The following is a 19881-nucleotide window of genomic DNA, read 5'->3' as shown; positions in this document are numbered from 1 at the left end:
ATGCATGAGATATGGAAAAACATACGAGTAAAAGTTAGTTGGGAGAATTTCATATTACCACTCAAAAACTGTGAAATTACGTATTTATCATCCAAATTTCTATAATTACATATTTACCATCTAAAAAATCTAATAACTCACATATTTACTCAATTAATCAAATAATGAGATAATTAAAGTTTAAGATTATATAAAATATAATTAATAAGTTATTTAGTCTCTTCTTCTTCTTTGCCACAATCTTTTGCGCACAAATCTCCCTCCCGTCTTTTTTGACATAACTTCTCATTTTCGCTTAAACTCTCTCCTCATCTCGTCTCTCCCGCTTAAATTCGGAGAGAAGGGGCAACATACTCAGATTTAAGGATTCCAACTCCAGTTTGATCGTCTAAAAATAAGATAACCACTCAAATTTTTCTAACAAAATAACTCATACAGGATTCGATGATGGTATCGCAACCCGTTATCAAAGTAGTATATAACTGAGTTTGAGAGCTTGTGTTTTGTTACTGGCTCAGTTTGGAATATTTGTTTTTGGGTATAAAGGAGAACTGTTCTAAATAAAGAAAGAGAGGGTGCTAAGTTAATCCTTGATTAATTATAGTTTTAAGAAAATTAAGCATAATTAATCTGAGTTTGGGGTATATTTGATATATACTAAAGTTATATTGGGTAAATATGTGAGTTAGTAGATTTTTAAATAGTAAATATGTAATTACAAAAGTTTGGATGGTAAATATGTAATTTCACTTTTTTTGAGTGGTATATATGAAATTCTCCCAAATTAGTTATATTAACTCCTTAATATATATATATATATAGAGAGAGAGAGAGAGAGAGAGATGGGCTATGGTGCATTGCAATGCATGGAGGGGTTTGTGCATTGGACCATAAATCTAAAATTCAAAATCCAAATGGCCGATCCAAACCGTTCATCTTGTTCTCCATATTAATATGTGCTTGGAGACCAAATTTTACATTTTTCTGAATTTTTTTACTATTTATTAAGTATTTTACAAAATTGTTGATCCAACGGTGGCTGCTGATTTTACTGTTTTGTTAAGCCACCGTTGGATCAACAATTTTGTAAAATACTTAATAAATAGTAAACAAATTCAGAAAAATGTAAAATTTGGTCTCCAAGCACATATTAATATGGAGAACAAGATGAACGGTTTGGATCGGCCATTTGGATTTTGAATTTTAGATTTATGGTCCAATGCACAAACTCCTCCATGCATTGCAATGCACCATAGCCCATCTCTCTCTCTCTCTATATATATAGAGAGAGAGATATGGGCTATGGTGAGTTGCGAAATAAAGCGACTATTTTACTTCACACTCATATTTTGCGATTTTAAAGTTCAAAACGTCGATCCGAACTGCTCAACATGATCTCCATATTGAAATGTGCTTGGAGACCAAATTTTACATTTTTTTTGGTTTTTTTTTACTATTTATTAAGCCCCTTTGAAAATCGCCGATCCGGTGGTCCATAAATTTTTACTGTTCACTCGGATTTTCAGATTTTCAAAGTAGCTTAATAAATAGTAAAAAAATTCAAAAAAAAATGTAAAATTTGGTCTTCAAGCACATTTCAATATGGAGATCATGTTGAGCGGTTCGGATTAACATTTTGAACTTTAAAAATAAAGATATTGCGTGAAATATAAACGTGTTTTACTTCGCAACTCACCGTAGCCCATCTCTCTCTATATCTATATATCTATATATCTATATATATTAATACGTTATCAGTACGAAAACTCTATCATTCCACAATCTATCTTTGACTTTAAACTATTTAAATTAATAATACTTCTAATAAATGATACTTGTTTTATTTTGAAATAAATAAATTGTCTAGCTAGTGTCTTCTAGTAAGCTCTATCATTTCAAAATCGAAGGTAATTATTTTTAAGATGTTCAATATATATAGTTCATATTAATTTTAAATAATATATACATTATTTTCAAAAGTTTAATCTACATAATATTAAATATTATTTATGTTCTTTGTGTTAGTATTACCATGTCGAATCCTATAAAATTTTGAATTAATTTGTGATTCTTGACATTGCGAAAAAAGATACTTGCTTATCATGTGCGCTAGATGCTAAAAATCATTTTAGATGCAAATGATAAGGAGGCGCACAATTAATTAAAGAAAGTTACGAAATATCTGTTAGTTTTTATTTTATTATGTGGTCTATGTTATTATTATTATGCATTAAATTTATTTATATGACTAATAAAAGTGCATTTAAATTTTTGATTGAAAAAATGCAGATTGTTATTTATAAAATATACTGGTTTGAAAGGTTGTTTCAGAGTTATTTAATACTTCTTCTTTTATTTGGACGCACCACATCTTGAAAAACTTCGTCCATTTATTTTAAAGAAAAAAAAAGATAGAAGTAAAAGAAAAACGTCTAAAATCTCCATCATCACGTCTAAGAAAAACCATTCATGATCAGTATTTACGCTTCCGCTTAACAATATCATCACTCTAAAACTGTAAAATTTAATTACATTTGCTATTTTATTTTGAATTTATGAATTCTAAATTATTTGTGTTCTAATTGCAAAACACGTTACAATTTTATTATATCTATATATCAACATCTAGTCATCTACCACCACCGGCCTACAAGAAGGATTGAAAGAAGATAAGATCATGACAGAACTGTCATAAAGTACTAATTAAAACCCCCTCATCTTAGATACTATAAAATAAGGGACGTGATATGAGTACCCGTACTCTCATACCTCCATTATCCCCTCAATTTTATTTGTTCAATCTCATTCACATTTCTCATGATCTATAAGGAATTTTGCGAATCTAAAACTACGAACTTCTTCTACGCAATTTTATCTTTCAAATGAGATCCATGATGACATACTTTCGAGCTCGTCATCACACAAGTATTTATACCTCGTCATTTAAGTATTTATACCTAGTATTTTTCACATATGACACTGCTGACATTTAAAAGTATTAATATCAAGTATTACCAAGGTTCTAAATAGCGATTATAGCGGCATAGCGGGGAGACCCAAAAAAAAAGCTATTGCGAATAGCGTAGCTATAGCGGAAGCTATCACACATAGCGATTTCCCTTTTCAAACTTTATATTCTATATTTCTACTAATTATCAACATAATCAATATTAGAGAATTGATGTAACAACTAAATGACAACTAATCTAAGTCTATACTTTTTATCAATTATGCAAATAAGAAGAAAAAAAAATCTAAAAAGTAACGTTATTTAATAGTTTATATTTCATGGTATTACATATTATAATAGACAAAGAGCAATTAATTTCATAAGGTAAATGAAGTCAATATACATATTTAAACATTTTATAATTATAATAATAATCAAAATCAGCTTTCAATTGAAACGAACGATAATAATTTTACAAATGAATACTATAAAAAGAGTAATCAAAATGAAGAATTAGTATTTGAATATTTCTCGATATAGAATAATAGAATAAATCACAAATAAAAATAGAAGCATATAGTTTGGTTTAGTATACTTATCGTAGAAGACCATGTAGCATTAGAAATAAGAATAGAAGTACAGAAGTCCATATAAATTGCAAAAAAAAAACCATGTAGCATAGCGGTAGCTATAGCGGGTCTCATATAGCGGTAATAGCGGTCAGCTATTATAGCTATAGCGGTCGTAGCTGAGTTAGCGCAATTTTATCTCATAGCTTAGCGTTTATGGTCCGGAAAAGCTATAGCGTAGCTATAGCGCCGCTATAGCTAGCTATTTAGAAGCCTGAGTATTACAAGTATTTATACCTATGCACGGAAATATTTATACCTATGTGGTCAACTATTTTTGTTAGAGAAAGGTTGACGCAAGGACGATTAGGGAAATGTGATGCGGAGATGCGGGGTTCACGATTGGGGATAAATACTTACAAATATAGGTATAAATACTTGTGTGACGATGAATCCGAAAGTACGTCATCATGGATCTCATTTGAAAGATAAAATTGCGTAGAATACATTCGTGATTTTAGATTCGCAAAATTCCTCATAGAACGTGAGAAATGTGGAAGATATTGAAAAAAAGAAAAAAAAAAAACCCACCTCTAAAAACGTGTATGATTCTTCTCCCATGTAGTTTGAGTGGTCCCTCTATATAGTTATATCAAGTTAAACATGCAAGTATTAATTTATTATCTTTCAAGTATTTATACCCATGAATTTAATTAAACTTGGAAGATCACAGTGTTGTGAATAAATTTAATTAAACTAGTTAGTTAAATTAGTTTATGGGAAGTTAAAATCTGTTTAAGAGATGGGGGTACAATGCGGGTACTGGAGTGTGGGGATTGAAATAATTATTCATAAAATAATGCTTTTAAAGAAGAAAATGACCAAGGAAGTTGAGAGCAATTTTGATGTACCGTACAATTAATTCAGCAATTACTTAACATTAGAGGCAGATTCAAGTAGAATGAATAACGATCATTGATCTACAATTTTTTAAAATTTTATATTTATCTATGATTTTTTTATATAATTTAGAGTAAAATAATATGAATACGTAAAATTTAATTCTTATTCTCGGTATAAAAATTATGTATAACTATTTACAATTATTGTTAATATGTATTTGATATCTATAGTTTGAAAGTCCAGCTACGCTCTTACTTGCAATGAAAACTTTTGTTAGAATTCAATAGATTTTAAACTTAAAAAAGGAAAAAAAAAACATTTAATTAATTCACCTCTGACGAATAACATGAAAAAGAACAAAAAATGTATAATTCACCACCAAAAAAATAACATGAAAAAGAACAAAACATGTATAATTCATCACCAACAAATTAATTCTCGTCAAATACCTTTTTTTTCTAACTAAAATTTATAGTGCGAGTTTTATCTATCTTCGCTTCTTCTACCTTCTAATTATGAAATTCACCATAAAGCAAATTTATTTTTGCGTTTCTCCTTTTGGGATATTATTTCGACCATGAGTTAAAATAATCAATTATTTATTAGGAGAAAAAAAGGTGGGTTCGAATGACTTTATTTTTTTACCTCACTATGTCTTCATTTTTAAAACATTAATAACTCAAAATTTAAATCATAAATGTTAAAATAAAACCGTTAGATGTAATCTATGTTATTTTATCTATATGCTCATAAAAAATTATAACATCTCAATTTTGTTTTTATGTGACTCAATAAGTTGAAAAATCAACGTCTAAAAATTATCCATATTAGTACGTTATTATAAGCTCTTGATGACAATTAAAACAAAGTTGAATTGTCATAATTTTTTACACGTGCATAGATAAAATGATGCAGATCATAGTGTTGTAAATAACGGTATGCGGTTGTCGAACAGACAGGGTACCGCCAAGCAATTAATCAGTATGCGGCCGATTAGTCGGAATTATGAGGACAATTTAACGTTTTTATTAAACCAAATAAACTTAATTTAACTTAGTTCCATTGTTAAAGAAAAATATATGGTATATAAATAAAAGAAGAATGAATCAATTTCAAAGTAAGCAAGAAGAAAAAACATATATAAAAAATATTGGATGTATGTCCAAGCACAAATAAAACTACAAAACATGATTTATAAAACTAAATAACTACAAAACATGATTTATAAAACTTATTATCACACACCATCACAAAAAAAAATCAATATGAAAATAAATATTTACTGGAATAAACGAGAATAAACGGGAATAAATTGATGATTAAACGGTAAAACGGCCAATTAATCGTTTTCATCCGCAAACATGCATCCGTTAAGTGTATTCGTAACAGTTCGCCGTTAACGATTAAACGGCCGTTAAAACCGTTTTTTACAACACTGGTAGATCATATCCAATGGTTTTATTTTGATTTTTAAGTTTTAAATTTTAAGTTATTAAAATTTTTAAAAACAAAAGGAGACTAAAAATGAAGACATTTCAACCCTCAAAAAAAAAATTATCCTATTAACAATTCTTTGAGTTTATTTCAAATGGCCTATCACAAATGTGGTGAGAGCATTCTTTAAATAATAATTTGTACAATCTTTGAAAATCAACTCTTTAATTACAAATATTATACAATCCTTGAGAACACTATAAATAATACAAAAACGGATCTAATAATATTAATGGAGATTTATTTCCTAGATTGCTATCTTGTGTAGTAATCTGTAGATGTTAATTAATTTCCTTCATTGGAGGTTACTGCCTAATTACACTATTGAGTATTCACCAATCACCATCTCTATTACATTCAGATTCAATCATTCAATTCAGTTTTTTTATTTTTTATTATTAGATGCTGTAGCTCAGATTAAGCCTAACGCAATTGATAAAATTTACTATGAAAGAGATTGCTAACTATATGGATTTTATACGAACGTGCAAATTAAATTAGACATTTCTTTTTATTATTTTTTTATAATTTGTCAGAAAAACCCATAGGCTGAATTGTGAACTTCAATTATCCCCTCCAATAATGAATCCGTATCCTCTCCGGTATTGCAAAGGATCACCCTCACTTTACTTTCAACCGGTTTGATCTTCGGACCACAATAGGGGCAGTATTTTTGGACTTTGACATTCGTGTCAAGTTAAAAAGAACGGTTCAGATCTAGTAATTGTAAAAGATTCCCTTATCAGGTATTGGAGAGGATGTGAATTCTCCAATAATTGCATCGTGTACCCCACCAGCCACCTCAATTGAAAGCTCTTTCTTTTTCCTCAAGAAATAAATTAAAAACACACAGACATGCACGCAGACGCAGTAAAAGAACCCGGCACTTAAAATTAATTAATGTTGATTTTTAACGCATCATGACCGTCCATATAAATATGATACCGTCCACTCCACCCCCACCCAAAACTCAGCATCTTCATTCTCTCTATCTCCTACTCAAATCACAAGTCAAAAGAAGAAGAAAAAGAAGAAGAAATCAAAACAATGGTGCTATCTAGAGCCGCTTCCGAGTCCGATCAGTCCATCCACTCGACCTTCGCCTCCCGTTATGTTCGTACCTCCCTTCCAAGGTAAAATCACACATACATTCTACTGACGAAACCAAAAGGAAAGAAATATTAAAATATTAACATGAGCAATGTAGGTTCCGCATGCCGGAGAACTCAATCCCGAAGGAAGCCGCATACCAAATCATAAATGATGAATTGATGCTCGACGGCAACCCAAGATTGAATCTTGCGTCGTTTGTGACGACTTGGATGGAACCAGAGTGCGACAAGCTCATCATGGACTCCATCAACAAGAACTATGTCGACATGGACGAGTACCCGGTCACCACCGAGTTACAGGTCTGATTTCATATATATACGCTACTTATTTTTATTTCTTTCATATATATCTATTTTTTTTCCTCAATTTTTTCTCATTTCTGCCTTGAGAGATTCAATTCTTGTTTGTAGAATTTGTTCTTCCCATTTGTTTGCTAGAATTTAGGGTGAAAAAAGGGGGAAAATCATATTTTATAAGAACTTTAAATAGAAGCCACGAAGAATTTGAACTTGTACTGCTATACATACCACAGTTAAAAAATTCTGTTCTATATATATAGCAAATAACGCAATAAAAATTAAACCAGGGACTTATATGTGAAAGTCAACTTCTTGTTTGATGAAGTGTTAATCCACTTTCAATTGATTTTTATATTCCCTTCTTTTTGGTTCCATTCAAAATTCCGTCTCCTACGAAAATTTGTAGAGAAACTTGTCCCCACAGTTTCTGTCAATATGTCCATTGAAAATGAAAGGCTCTACTTTTTTCTAAAAAAATAAAAATAGAATGAAGCATTTGTACCAAATAAAGGCAAGGTATTGGTACAATGATTTGCTACAGGTTTGATCCCCGTGGGTAATATAGAAAGAAAGCATTAGAACAATATTTGCTACAAGTGTGATTCACATGTGATAGGTATGGCAAAATATATAGTTAATAATATTATTATAATATTTTAAAGCTATTAGCATTTGCATCTGTAATAGGAATTCGAAATGGTTATTTTTATTGAGGAGACTTTGAACGAAAATGAGATCCTTTTTTACATAGAAAAAAAAACTTAATACAAAGCGATGTAAAACATGAAATAAGAATAAAGAAAAAAAAATCAGTCTTTAATCTAGTAGCAAAAGTATATGATTTTCATGTAAGAAGTCATGAATTTGAAATTCGCAAATTAAAAAAAAATCTTTTGTAATATAAATATGTATTTGAAGATAACTAGTAGACTAGACATTCACCTTTCATTTAAAAAAAAAATAAAGGAAAAAAAAAATGGAAGATTGCAGTGCTCCACTCATGAGTTGGAAATAAATCTGTTGTTATTCTTTTGGAATAACAGAAACTTGTTATTCCAATTTCAACCGTTAATTTTTATTAAGATTCGTACATAAAAAATTTAATCGTTGTATTTCATATATGAAAAAGTTTGAACGGTTGAAATTGAAATAACAGGTTGCTGTTATTCCCCAGGAATCACAGCAGATTTATTTAGCTCATGAGTCATTATCCATTAATTACAAGTGCGATTCATCGTCTTCCCTTCAAAGGGGAGAATATTTTTCACCTAAAATTTATTAAATTGAATTCAAACGATGAATTCAAACTGTAAAAATTCTTATACCTTACGAATTATGTGTTTACATGCGAAAATTTTAAAATTAATTTATAAATCTTCTAATTTTGACTTCTTGACTTTATATTAAATTAATTTAAAACTTTAAAATTTTTACATATAAACGCTTTACTCATAAAGTTGAAGAATTTCAACAATTTAAAATTTATCGTTTGAAATCAACAGTAAAAAAAAGAACAATCTGGTTCTATTCTATCCGGAATATATATTATGTTTTTTCTTGCTTACGCAGTTTGCGCTTCTTGAACGACAATTCATTCATCAAATAGTCAAAGCCTAGATTGTTAAAAATACGCAACCTTTGGTAGAGGAAGAGTTTCTTCAAACTGAACTTGAAAAAATGTAGCTTGCTCCAATAAAATAGGCTTTATCCCTGACCCCACAGGCCCATAGCATGTGGAAGCGGCGCCAGAAAATAACAAAAAAAAGAAGCAAGTGGGGGGCGGTTGATTCCTTTAACGCGGAACGCCATTTGTTTTTTTGACTAGTTATTATTCGGCTAATTTCATGTAAATCCCTAAAATATCTCAAAATTACTTATATTTCTCCCCCTAAAATTTTACAAAATAAATGAATGCTTGACCGAATTAGAACAAACATTTCTTTTAAACATACTATATATTACTTTTATTATTTAATAAAGGATAGAACATGCACTCTATAAATTTATTTGTGAGTTTTTGAAATTTGGAGAGGTAAATATTATATTATAAATTATAGAGGGGTGAATATGTAATTTTGAAGTTTTTGAAGGGTATACGTGAAATTTCCCTAGATATTTAAGTGGGGAAATGGAAATTTCATGAGATTTTACTTGATTGGCTACCAGTTTGCAAAAGCATGTGGCGGTTTCCGCACGTTCCCTATTTAAATCCTTTGTTTCAATATCTCTGAAAGAAACCCTGTAAATAAAACCCTGACAACAGGACTAGAAGGAGAGCATATCATATGGGTCCCATTTGTCGGTCGATTCTAACAGGCCCTGTTGCAGGAAAAACTAAACAAAAGAACCGGAACGAAAGTTGTTGGTCGCTTCTAAATTCTAACAGGCTCCATTGACCAATAACTTTAAACTTTAATCATATTTAGAATCGATAGGATGCTGATGCTTCACGTATAGTATAACTATAAGGAAATAAATGTGAATTTGCTTAAACACCCAGGAGACTTTTTCAATTTTAATGGAGAGAAGACAGAAGTTCGTTTGAGCACATGTAAGGTTATATATAGCCGTGTAATATTCTTTTTGCATGTTTGAAATGTAATAGATGAGACAGAATAGTAAATAAGAAAGAAGTATTTTGAATCCCTGTTTCACTGATTGATTAAATCAGAGAGAAAGATATCATTAGATCAGCGATTTTCAAAATGACTTAATAAATAATGAAAACAAATAAAAAAAAAATGTAAAATTTGATCTCCAAGCAAATTTTAATATAGAGATCACATTTAACGGTTTGGACTGATCTTTTGAACTTTAAAAATCTAAAAACAACTTAGTTGCACGGGAGCCGTGGTGCAAACGTTTTGATATTAGCCAACCTACACACACACAGACTTGAACCAAGGTTTACAAGGAGAGTTACAATCTGACTAATAGCATAATTAAACAGAGGCAAACTTCTCTGGTAAATAACAAACTGGTATTGAAGCTCTCCAGTTGTGAATGAATGGGCATCTCCATTGAAGTGTATATCGCCCAATAAAATATTTCCTAGATATAAATTTGTAGGAATCTTACTGGAAGTTAAATAAAAAAGTTATAAATTGAGTATTATTAATGAAGTCTTACCAATAAACAATGAAGTCTTTTTTATTTTTTTCGCTTCCTTTTTTATTTTTGTCCGAGAAGGAATGGCGGAAAAGTAATTATGGGCCTTATAATGGCCCATTTAGGCTAAGATATAATGAATATAGATGTAACAATTGGGCCCAAATATTATCCTTTTTTTTTTTTTTTTTGTATCCAATACTAAGAAGCAACAAATAACGAATTCTCATCAGCATCTAAACTTTGTGTGAGTCTGACTTCACTTGAAAATGAAAACCCCATCAAATAAAACCAAAAAGTTATCAGAAAATTAGGTACTTAGAATTTTAATTTTAACCCTTTCACCAATTTGCTTGTAATTAACTTTGCAGAACCGATGCGTGAACATGATTGCACATCTGTTCAATGCTCCGCTTGGGGAGTCAGAAGCTGCTGTTGGAGTCGGTACAGTTGGTTCTTCTGAGGCAATAATGCTTGCTGGTTTGGCCTTCAAGAGGAAGTGGCAAAACAAGAGAAAGGCACAAGGCTTGCCTTGTGACAAGCCTAACATTGTTACTGGTGCCAATGTTCAAGTACATTTCTATCTTTTTGAATTTTATATACATCCCCATGTATTTTCCGCGTTTAAAATTTATCAATCTGTTTCAATCTTGATGTTTTTCCTCTGATCTTTGGATGAGCACTGTGATTGACTGATTATACTGTGCACAAGTAAATCTTATATTTTAATTTGTATCCAATAACTATCTAAAAGATGAATACTCAAAATTATAGGTGTGTTGGGAGAAATTTGCGCGATATTTTGAGGTTGAACTTAAGGAAGTGAAATTGAGCGAGGGGTACTACGTGATGGACCCGGCAAAGGCCGTGGAAATGGTTGATGAGAACACCATTTGTGTGGCAGCCATTCTTGGTTCAACTCTAAATGGTGAATTTGAGGATGTCAAGCTACTTAATGACCTTCTCACAGAGAAAAATGCAAAAACAGGGTTAGTCAACCTTAATTTTAAGTTTATTTTATATTAATGGGAAGATATAATTTTTGACAATATTTTTTTTATCTTAAAACCTTGAAAACCTGAGTATATGGTTATCAAAATACAAAATAAGTTATAGTTTGGATATGTTTTCTGCAGTTTAGATAAGTTGTCTCAAATTTGATGCAATTGTGATATTGTTTGGGCATCAATCAAGTCCTGAAAAAAATTAAGCTGTTAATTTTTCAAATTACACCAAATTAAATACACAATCTGTCTAAACTATAAAGTAGATACTTATATTTTTTTTTAATTTAATCATTTGATTAGTTATAGCAGTTGCCAATAAGTTTATATTATATAATATTTATCCCTATATTAACTGTTGACTTCTTAAGTACCTACTTATTTTCAATTACAATAATTTAAAACAATTCGTTCAAAAAAAAATAGATCTGGACCGTTCTTTTAACCTGGCACGAATCTCAAAACGGACCCCTATAGTTTCTATGGGCACCGGATTGAGTTTGGCCTGGTTGGGATTAATCTGGGTCGTCTGTTGCTAATTTTTTTAGTCAGGTGCCTGGGAGGATACAGATTCCTGTTTGCTCCCAAAGTGTTTGATTATTTTTTTCTTTCTTTTCTTTTACAAATATCCATAATTTGTACAACCACTGCATCAGTGGCAGGCTCTTTTACGCGTGCTGTTTTTTACTATACATGGTGCCAATTTCTGTTAACACGTGCGATCAAGAATTCATGCTTTCACATTCATCTAATTTACTTTCCCTTCAATTATTTAGTTGGGACACGCCGATCCATGTTGACGCAGCTAGTGGCGGATTCATTGCGCCGTTCTTGTACCCGGAGCTGGAATGGGACTTCAGGTTGCCCCTGGTGAAGAGCATCAATGCCAGTGGGCACAAATACGGTCTGGTCTATGCTGGTATTGGGTGGTCCATTTGGAGGAGCAAAGAGGATTTGCCAGAGGAACTCATCTTCCACATCAACTACCTCGGAGCCGATCAACCCACATTCACTTTGAACTTCTCCAAAGGTAAGAAGATGCCACAAGACCATGCTGGAATATATCAGTAATGCCGGTTAAATCATATTCCCCGTTGTACCCTCGATTTGCACATGAAATGATCATGTCATAATGAGCCAAATTATGTAATTGGACATTTTGTATGGTGTTTGGATTTTGAGGAACAGAGATCACAGTAAACAACAGAGAACGCCTGATAAAATAATTTGCAATTGCCTTTACATGGTTATACAGTAGTTTGTACATCTGTTGTAACCTTTTTTTTTTTTTATCCCTTTTGAATTGCAAGACTAATTTCACTAATGTCTTTGGATTTTTAACAGGTTCTAGCCAAATTATTGCACAATACTACCAGCTGATCCGCTTGGGTTTTGAGGTAATTAATGCCATACACTTCATTGCAATGATTTTGATCATCATCCTCTATGTAAATTCTTATATTCCATTTATACCACAGGGCTATAGAAACATCATGGAGAATTGCCAGGAAAATGCTATGGTGCTAAAGACCGGCCTCGAGCAATCCGGTCGTTTCAACATCGTCTCCAAGGATGATGGGGTTCCACTTGTCGCCTTCTCCTTAAAGGACAATAGCCGCCACGATGAGTTTGCGGTGTCAGAGTTCCTTCGCCGCTTTGGCTGGATCATACCAGCATACACAATGCCAGCAGATGCACAGCACATCACTGTCTTGAGGGTAGTAATTCGCGAAGATTTTAGCAGAACCCTGGCCGAGCGCCTGGTGCTTGATATTGAGAAGGCACTTCATGAGCTCGATGCGATGCCATGTAAGAAGGACATGGAAAACCAGATAACGAAATCAGCGGCTACAGCTTGGATGAAGCTGGTCGAGAAGAGCAAGAGCAAAAACAAAGGGATTTGTTAAGCGTAGAGTTAGGGTTTGCGTGCATATTTGTTTGCAGGCATGAGTACACCTCACACATTGGTCTTATTATTTTTCCCATTTTGATTATATATTTTTTCTGTTTCTTGGTTATGATATCAATCATTATTCTGTTTTTTTTTTCTTTTTCTTTTTTATGGGCCAGGCTAAATACTGTACTGGTAGCCTGCTTATCATAAAAATTGAGTTCTAATTATGCAATGTTGTTGTCTGAAATTATTCAGGGGATTTTTCACGATTACGTATTACCTTTATTTTGTTCTTACATTTGATATATTCCTAAGTTAAGTATCTAGAATATAGAAAAATGGATTCGTTGACAATTTCTGGTGCGAGCAATTGTGCAACAAGTCCCTTTGGTCAGATACAGGAGGCGCTGTGTTTAGTTTCTAGTACAGTTGCCAGTAAAATGCGCCGTGAACGCAATCTAGAATCAAATAAAATCGAAAACTATAAATAACCAACAGGAACCTTCTTAGTTATTAATTAATTATTGTTTCGAAAATTAGTACATCACTACTTTGCTTTATTGTTTAATAACTATCATCCTTATCTTTCGGCTAATCATCGATAGAGACCCAATTTCCATTGAGGTTTTCTTCAGTTTAAAGTAAACCATTACATTGCTAAAGGCTTGAAATATTCATTGGTCTAGATTCTAAAACACCTCATGAAAAAGAAATCGGTGGAGAAAGTGCCATCACACGCCACTATCATTATTGTTTATTGCTCTCATGAGTACATTTCAAGAATTTTTTTCCCCTCTCTTGGTTCATAAAGCAGCAATTAGTTATTTGCCTAATGGAGGTGTTGCTTTCAATTAGATCATAACTAGTTCTCAGTGATTAGTGATTACCTTTACTAGGATTCCACTAAGTTTACCAGAACTTCTATGGAATAATGTATTCAATTTGATTTTGACCATTAGCTAGCTAGATTAAAAAAAAATCATGTTCATAAAGGTGAGCTGGATCGATCGGTCCCTCACCCGACGAGTTGAGCTTGGTTCATAGGGCTCATTCTGACTCGGTCTTTTAACAACTGATTTGGACCGCTAATTATTTTTAATTTAATATTAATCATTGATATGTTAGGGTTAGAGACTGTTCTGCCTTAGCTCAGGTTCAGGTACAACATATATGATATTTAATATTGTGGAAATTGTGAAAACCGAGTTATAAAAAGCCAGCTCGGCTCGGGTCAGAGAGCAATGAGCCAGTCACGAGTCGTAATTACTTGTTTCTTTCTTTCTGTTAAAATTTAGTTCAGAGACCTAATTATTAACATTTATATACCTTTGAGGTAGCATGAAATATATATAAGATTCAGAAGTAAAACTTACATCACTACAATTAAATCATTGATGTGGATCCAATAGCACTAAAAATTCTCAAAGAAAATATCTTGTATATAATGATAATGACCAGTAGATTAGGGATAAAGGAATGTAGAAAAACATTCAAAATGCACCCAAGCACCATATTAAGGTGTCAAATCCCATCAGTCTAGGTATAGTATGGTTCTTTAAGCATGTATCTCTTTCAGTTGAGATATGACCTGAAACAGTTGTAACATCGTTGTATATATCTATTTTGATTTTTTGCAAGAATGAGCAAGCCTGTGGTTTTTATAATTCTTTAATGTTTTTTAGTACATGGATATATTCCTGAAGCGTTCACAGTAGGTCCGTCGGACCCACTTAGGTTCGATGGGTGTAATGATCATCCGATTGCATCAAAATTTGTGCGCTCCGTATTAAAATATGTGCGTGTCTGTATTAATTTCCGTGCGTACAGATTGATCTTAATATTAATCGTACGTTATTAGAGCTAACTGAATCTAAAAGTTAGTCCAATGTCCATCCGACCTACTCCTATCTCATTGCTGAAACCATGCATATTTAATCTCACAAAAACTGGTACGAAATTAACAAAATGAAATGACACATAACTCGTCGTTTTGTTGGTGTTTTCTTCTTTGAAGAGCAGAATATATACATATGGATGTCAAATCAGGTTATCTTGCATTGCTATAAGCTAGAAATCAAGATTATCTATTACCTGTAGCCATAAGCCTATAACAGATCTATTCTGTTCCTAAGTCGCTAACAGGGGACACTATACAGAGCAAAAGCCCAAAAGTGGACATAATAATATGATAATGAGCTCCAATTAGTTGATCCCAACCCCACATCAACCCCGAATCTCACCTTAAAAAGCTGACAATAATAGACAAAATGGTTTTATTTTATTCTTTCCTGAAAAGAAAAAAAAAGAAGCAAATTTAATTAAGGCGAGATGCTGCAAAATTTGATGCATATGATATAGTATATAGACTACCGTCATAGCGTACGTTGGTTTGTACTTCTTACTTTAAATTAATATCTTTAAAAGAATTCAAACAATTAATCTGAACCGTTCAACATTATCTCTAATTATTTCTATGTGAAAATATATTTGAAAACTAAATTTTTCATTTTTCATTTTTAAATTTTATTTTATTTGTTAGATGTAAAAAATCACTACTTTTAAATGATCTAGATCAAGTGATTTTCTATCAATCCAAAAAAAGTAGTGAAGTACATGGATTTCAACGGTTTGGATTCAATATTTGAAGTCGATCCGATATACTTTTGGAGTTTTGCTCACCAAATCCTCTTGGTGAGCACATCACCCCTAGCTTTACTCATATATATATATATATATATATATATATATATATATATATAGAGAGAGAGAGAGAGAGAGGGGCTAATACCAAAACGTTTGCACCACGCCTCCTGTGCAACCAAGTCATTTTCCGATTTTTAAAATCCAAATGATCAATCCGAACCGTTAGATGTGTTCTCCATATTAAAAATGTGCTTGGAGACCAAATTTTACATTTTTTGGAATTTTTTTACTATTTATTAAGCCGCTTTGAAAATCGCTGATCCAACGGTGACTTAACCAAACAGTAAAATCAGAAGCTACCGTTGGATCAGCGATTTTCAAAGCGGCTTAATAAATAGTAAAAAAAATTTCAAAAAATGTAAAATTTGGTCTCCAAGCACATTTTAATATGGAGAACACATCTAAAGGTTCGGATCGATGATTTGGACTTTAAAAATTGGATAATGACTTGGTTGCACGGGAGGCGTGGTGCAAACGTTTTGATATTAGCCACTCTCTCTATATATATTTGTATAAAGATGATACATGATACAATAAAATTTTGTTTTTTATTAAATTTTCTTAATAAAAATTAGTTGTATTTATTTTTTTTTTTTCTTTTTTTGTTTAGAAAAATATTTTATCGAAAGCACAAATTGAAATATCAATGACACTTTTTTATCTGTTTACCTGATCTGTACCATATTCAAAAAGACAGATAAGAGTAAAAACAAAAATTCATTATCAAAACAAATACGGATGTGAAAATACCTCCATCCGATCCGTATCGTACCCGTTGCCACCCCTATACATAGCCTCACTCTATTGTTTTTTTTAATTGACCTTATTTAACACGCACTAGTGGCTATCCTCACCAACCTGAAAACTCATAAAGATGGGGCCTTTAAACGGAAAAGGAAAGTGTCATTTTCCGTTCAGTTGCAATCTATTAATCGATCACTTGAACAGAAATGATGCGACCAGCATGACCCAATAACAGAGTCAAAATTCACACTTAATTAAATTTATTGGTAGGCCGTAATAATTATTTTTTTTCCTCTGTTTAGACTTCTGTAGATAATAATATAAGAGGCCATGTAATATGCATATTATACAACGGTCCGCTCTATGAATTTATATTTTTTTATTTTTAAACTTTAAGTAATAAATCTGTACCGTTTATATATGGTCTTTATATGAAAATATTCTTGCAGATCGATATATATATATATATATAGAGGAGGGATCAAGTTACAACAAGTTATCACAACCATTTTCTACATTTTTAAAGTCCAAATCATCGATCCAAACCGTTCAACACGATCTCCACAATAAAATGTGCTTCCAGATCAAATTTTACATTTTTTGGAATTGTTTTACTATTTATTAAGATGGGTACAAAATTCAATGGTCTGAATTTGACTAGTTTTTGTACCCATCTTAATAAATAGTAAACAGATTCTAAAAAATATAAAATTTGGTCTCCAAGCATATTTTATTGTAGAGATCATATCTAACGGTTTGGATGGACGATTTGGACTTTGAAAATGTAGAAAATGGTTGTGGTAACTTATTGTCACTCAAAAATTGTTGTAACTTGATCCCTCCTTATATATATATAGAGAGAGAGAGAGAGAGAGTGAGTAAGGCTACGCTACTTCGTGAATTAATGAGGTTGTTTTAATTCACGCTCATATATCTAGTTTTGAAGTCCAAATAGCTGATCGAAATCGTTAGATGTTTAATCTATATTAAAATGTGCTTGGAGACCAAATTTTATATTTTTTGAAATTTTTTTACTATTTATTAAGATGGTTTGAAAATTGTTGTTTTTATTAAAATTCTGCACCATTAAAAAACAACTATTTTCAAACCATCTTAATAAATAGTAATTTTTTTTTTAAATATAAAATTTGGTCTCCAAGAACATTTTAATATAGATTAAACATCTAACGGTTTGGATCGGCTATTTTAAACTTTGAAACTAGAGATATAAGCGCGAATTAAATCAACCCCATTAATTCACGAAGTAGCGTAGCCTTACTCTATATATATATATATATATATATATATATATATATATATAGGAACATGCTAGCATGCTATGCATAGCATAGAACCTCTCCGTGCAATGGCATGGATTTCGAGTTTTCAAAATACTAACGGTCGATCCGAACCGTTCATCTTGTTCTCCATATTAATATGTGTTTGGAGACCAAATTTTACATTTTTTGGAATTTGTTTACTATTTCTTTAGATTTATTGAAAATCGCTGTTTTTTTATGGTCCAAATTTGCTGAAAACAGCGATTTTCAATAAATCTAAAAAATAGTAAAAAAAACTCCAAAAAATGTAAAATTTGATCTCCAAAGACATATTAATATAGAGAATAAGATGAACGGTTCGGATCGACCGTTAAGATTTTATATGGTCTTTATATGAAAATAAGACATATTAAATCGTTGTACCAATACCTTGCTTTCTATATGGTCTTTATATGAAAATATTCTTGCAGATCAATATATATATATATATATATATATATAGAGAGAGAGAGAGAGAGATGGGCTATGGTGCATTGCAATGCATAGGCCATGGTGTGCATTGGACCATAAATCATCGATTCAAAGTCCAAATGACCGATCCAAACCGTTCATCTTGTTCTCCATATTAATATGTGCTTGGAGACCAAATTTTATATTTTTTGGAATTTTTTTACTATTTATTAAGCCACTTTGAAAATCGCTGATCCAACGGTGACTGTTTGGAACAGTAAAATCAGAAGCCACCGTTGGATCAGCGATTTTCAAAGTGGCTTAATAAATAGTAAAAAAATTTCAAAAAATATAAAATTTGGTCTCCAAGCACATATTAATATGGAGAACAAGATGAACGGTTTGGATCGGTCATTTGGACTTTGAATCGGTGATTTATGATCCAATGCACACCATGGCCTATGCATTGCAATGCACCATAGCCCATCTCTCTATATATATATATAGAGGAGGGATCAAGTTACAACACTTGAAAGTTACAACAAAGTTACAACATCATTTTTTTTCATTTTCAAAGTCCAAATCGTCGATCCAAACCGTTAGATATTCAATCTATATTAAAATGTGCTTACAGACCAAATTTTACATTTTTTGAAATTTTTTTGCTATTTATTAAGATGGGTACAAAATCGCTGTTTTTATTAAAATTCTGCACCATTAAAAACAGCAATTTTGTACCCATCTTAATAAATAGCAAAAAAATTTCAAAAAATGTAAAATTTGGTCTGTAAGCACATTTTAATATAGATTGAATATCTAATGGTTTGGATCGACGATTTGGACTTTGAAAATGAAAAAAAAATGATGTTGTAACTTTGTTGTAACTTTCAAGTGTTGTAACTTGATCCCTCCTCTATATATATATATATATATATAGAGAGAGAGAGAGAGATGGGCTATGGTGCATTGCAATGCATAGGCCATGGTGTGCATTGGACCATAAATCACCGATTCAAAGTTCAAATGACCGATCCAAACCGTTCATCTTGTTCTCCATATTAATGTGTGCTTGGAGACCAAATTTTATATTTTTTGGAATTTTTTTACTATTTATTAAGCCACTTTGAAAATCGCTGATCCAACGGTGACTGTTTGGAACAGTAAAATCAGAAGCCACCGTTGGATCAACGATTTTCAAAGTGGCTTAATAAATAGTAAAAAAATTTCAAAAAATATAAAATTTGGTCTCCAAGCACATATTAATATGGAGAACAAGATGAACGGTTTGGATCGGTCATTTGGACTTTGAATCGGTGATTTATGGTCCAATGCACACCATGGCCTATGCATTGCATTGCACCATAGCCCAT

General features: G+C 31.7%; 1 protein-coding gene across 1 annotated transcript; it reads left to right on the top strand.

Moving 5' to 3' along the window:
- Positions 1 to 6879: 6879 nt before the first annotated feature.
- Positions 6880 to 13584, top strand: LOC144565796 (glutamate decarboxylase). The gene is made up of 7 exons (XM_078315632.1): positions 6880 to 7049; positions 7124 to 7328; positions 10808 to 11008; positions 11211 to 11425; positions 12217 to 12470; positions 12785 to 12837; positions 12919 to 13584. The coding sequence occupies exons 1-7, from the start codon at positions 6964 to 6966 to the stop codon at positions 13345 to 13347; spliced, it is 1443 nt and encodes a 480-aa protein (XP_078171758.1). The 5' UTR covers positions 6880 to 6963; the 3' UTR covers positions 13348 to 13584.
- The last annotated feature ends 6297 nt before the right edge of the window (positions 13585 to 19881 follow it).

This window comes from Carex rostrata, chromosome 14 (assembly GCF_964058835.1).
Source record: "Carex rostrata chromosome 14, lpCarRost1.2, whole genome shotgun sequence".
In the NCBI taxonomy this organism is placed as follows: domain Eukaryota; kingdom Viridiplantae; phylum Streptophyta; class Magnoliopsida; order Poales; family Cyperaceae; genus Carex; species Carex rostrata.
Note: the sequence above shows the minus strand (reverse complement) of the source record. Positions and strands in the feature narration are given on the sequence as shown.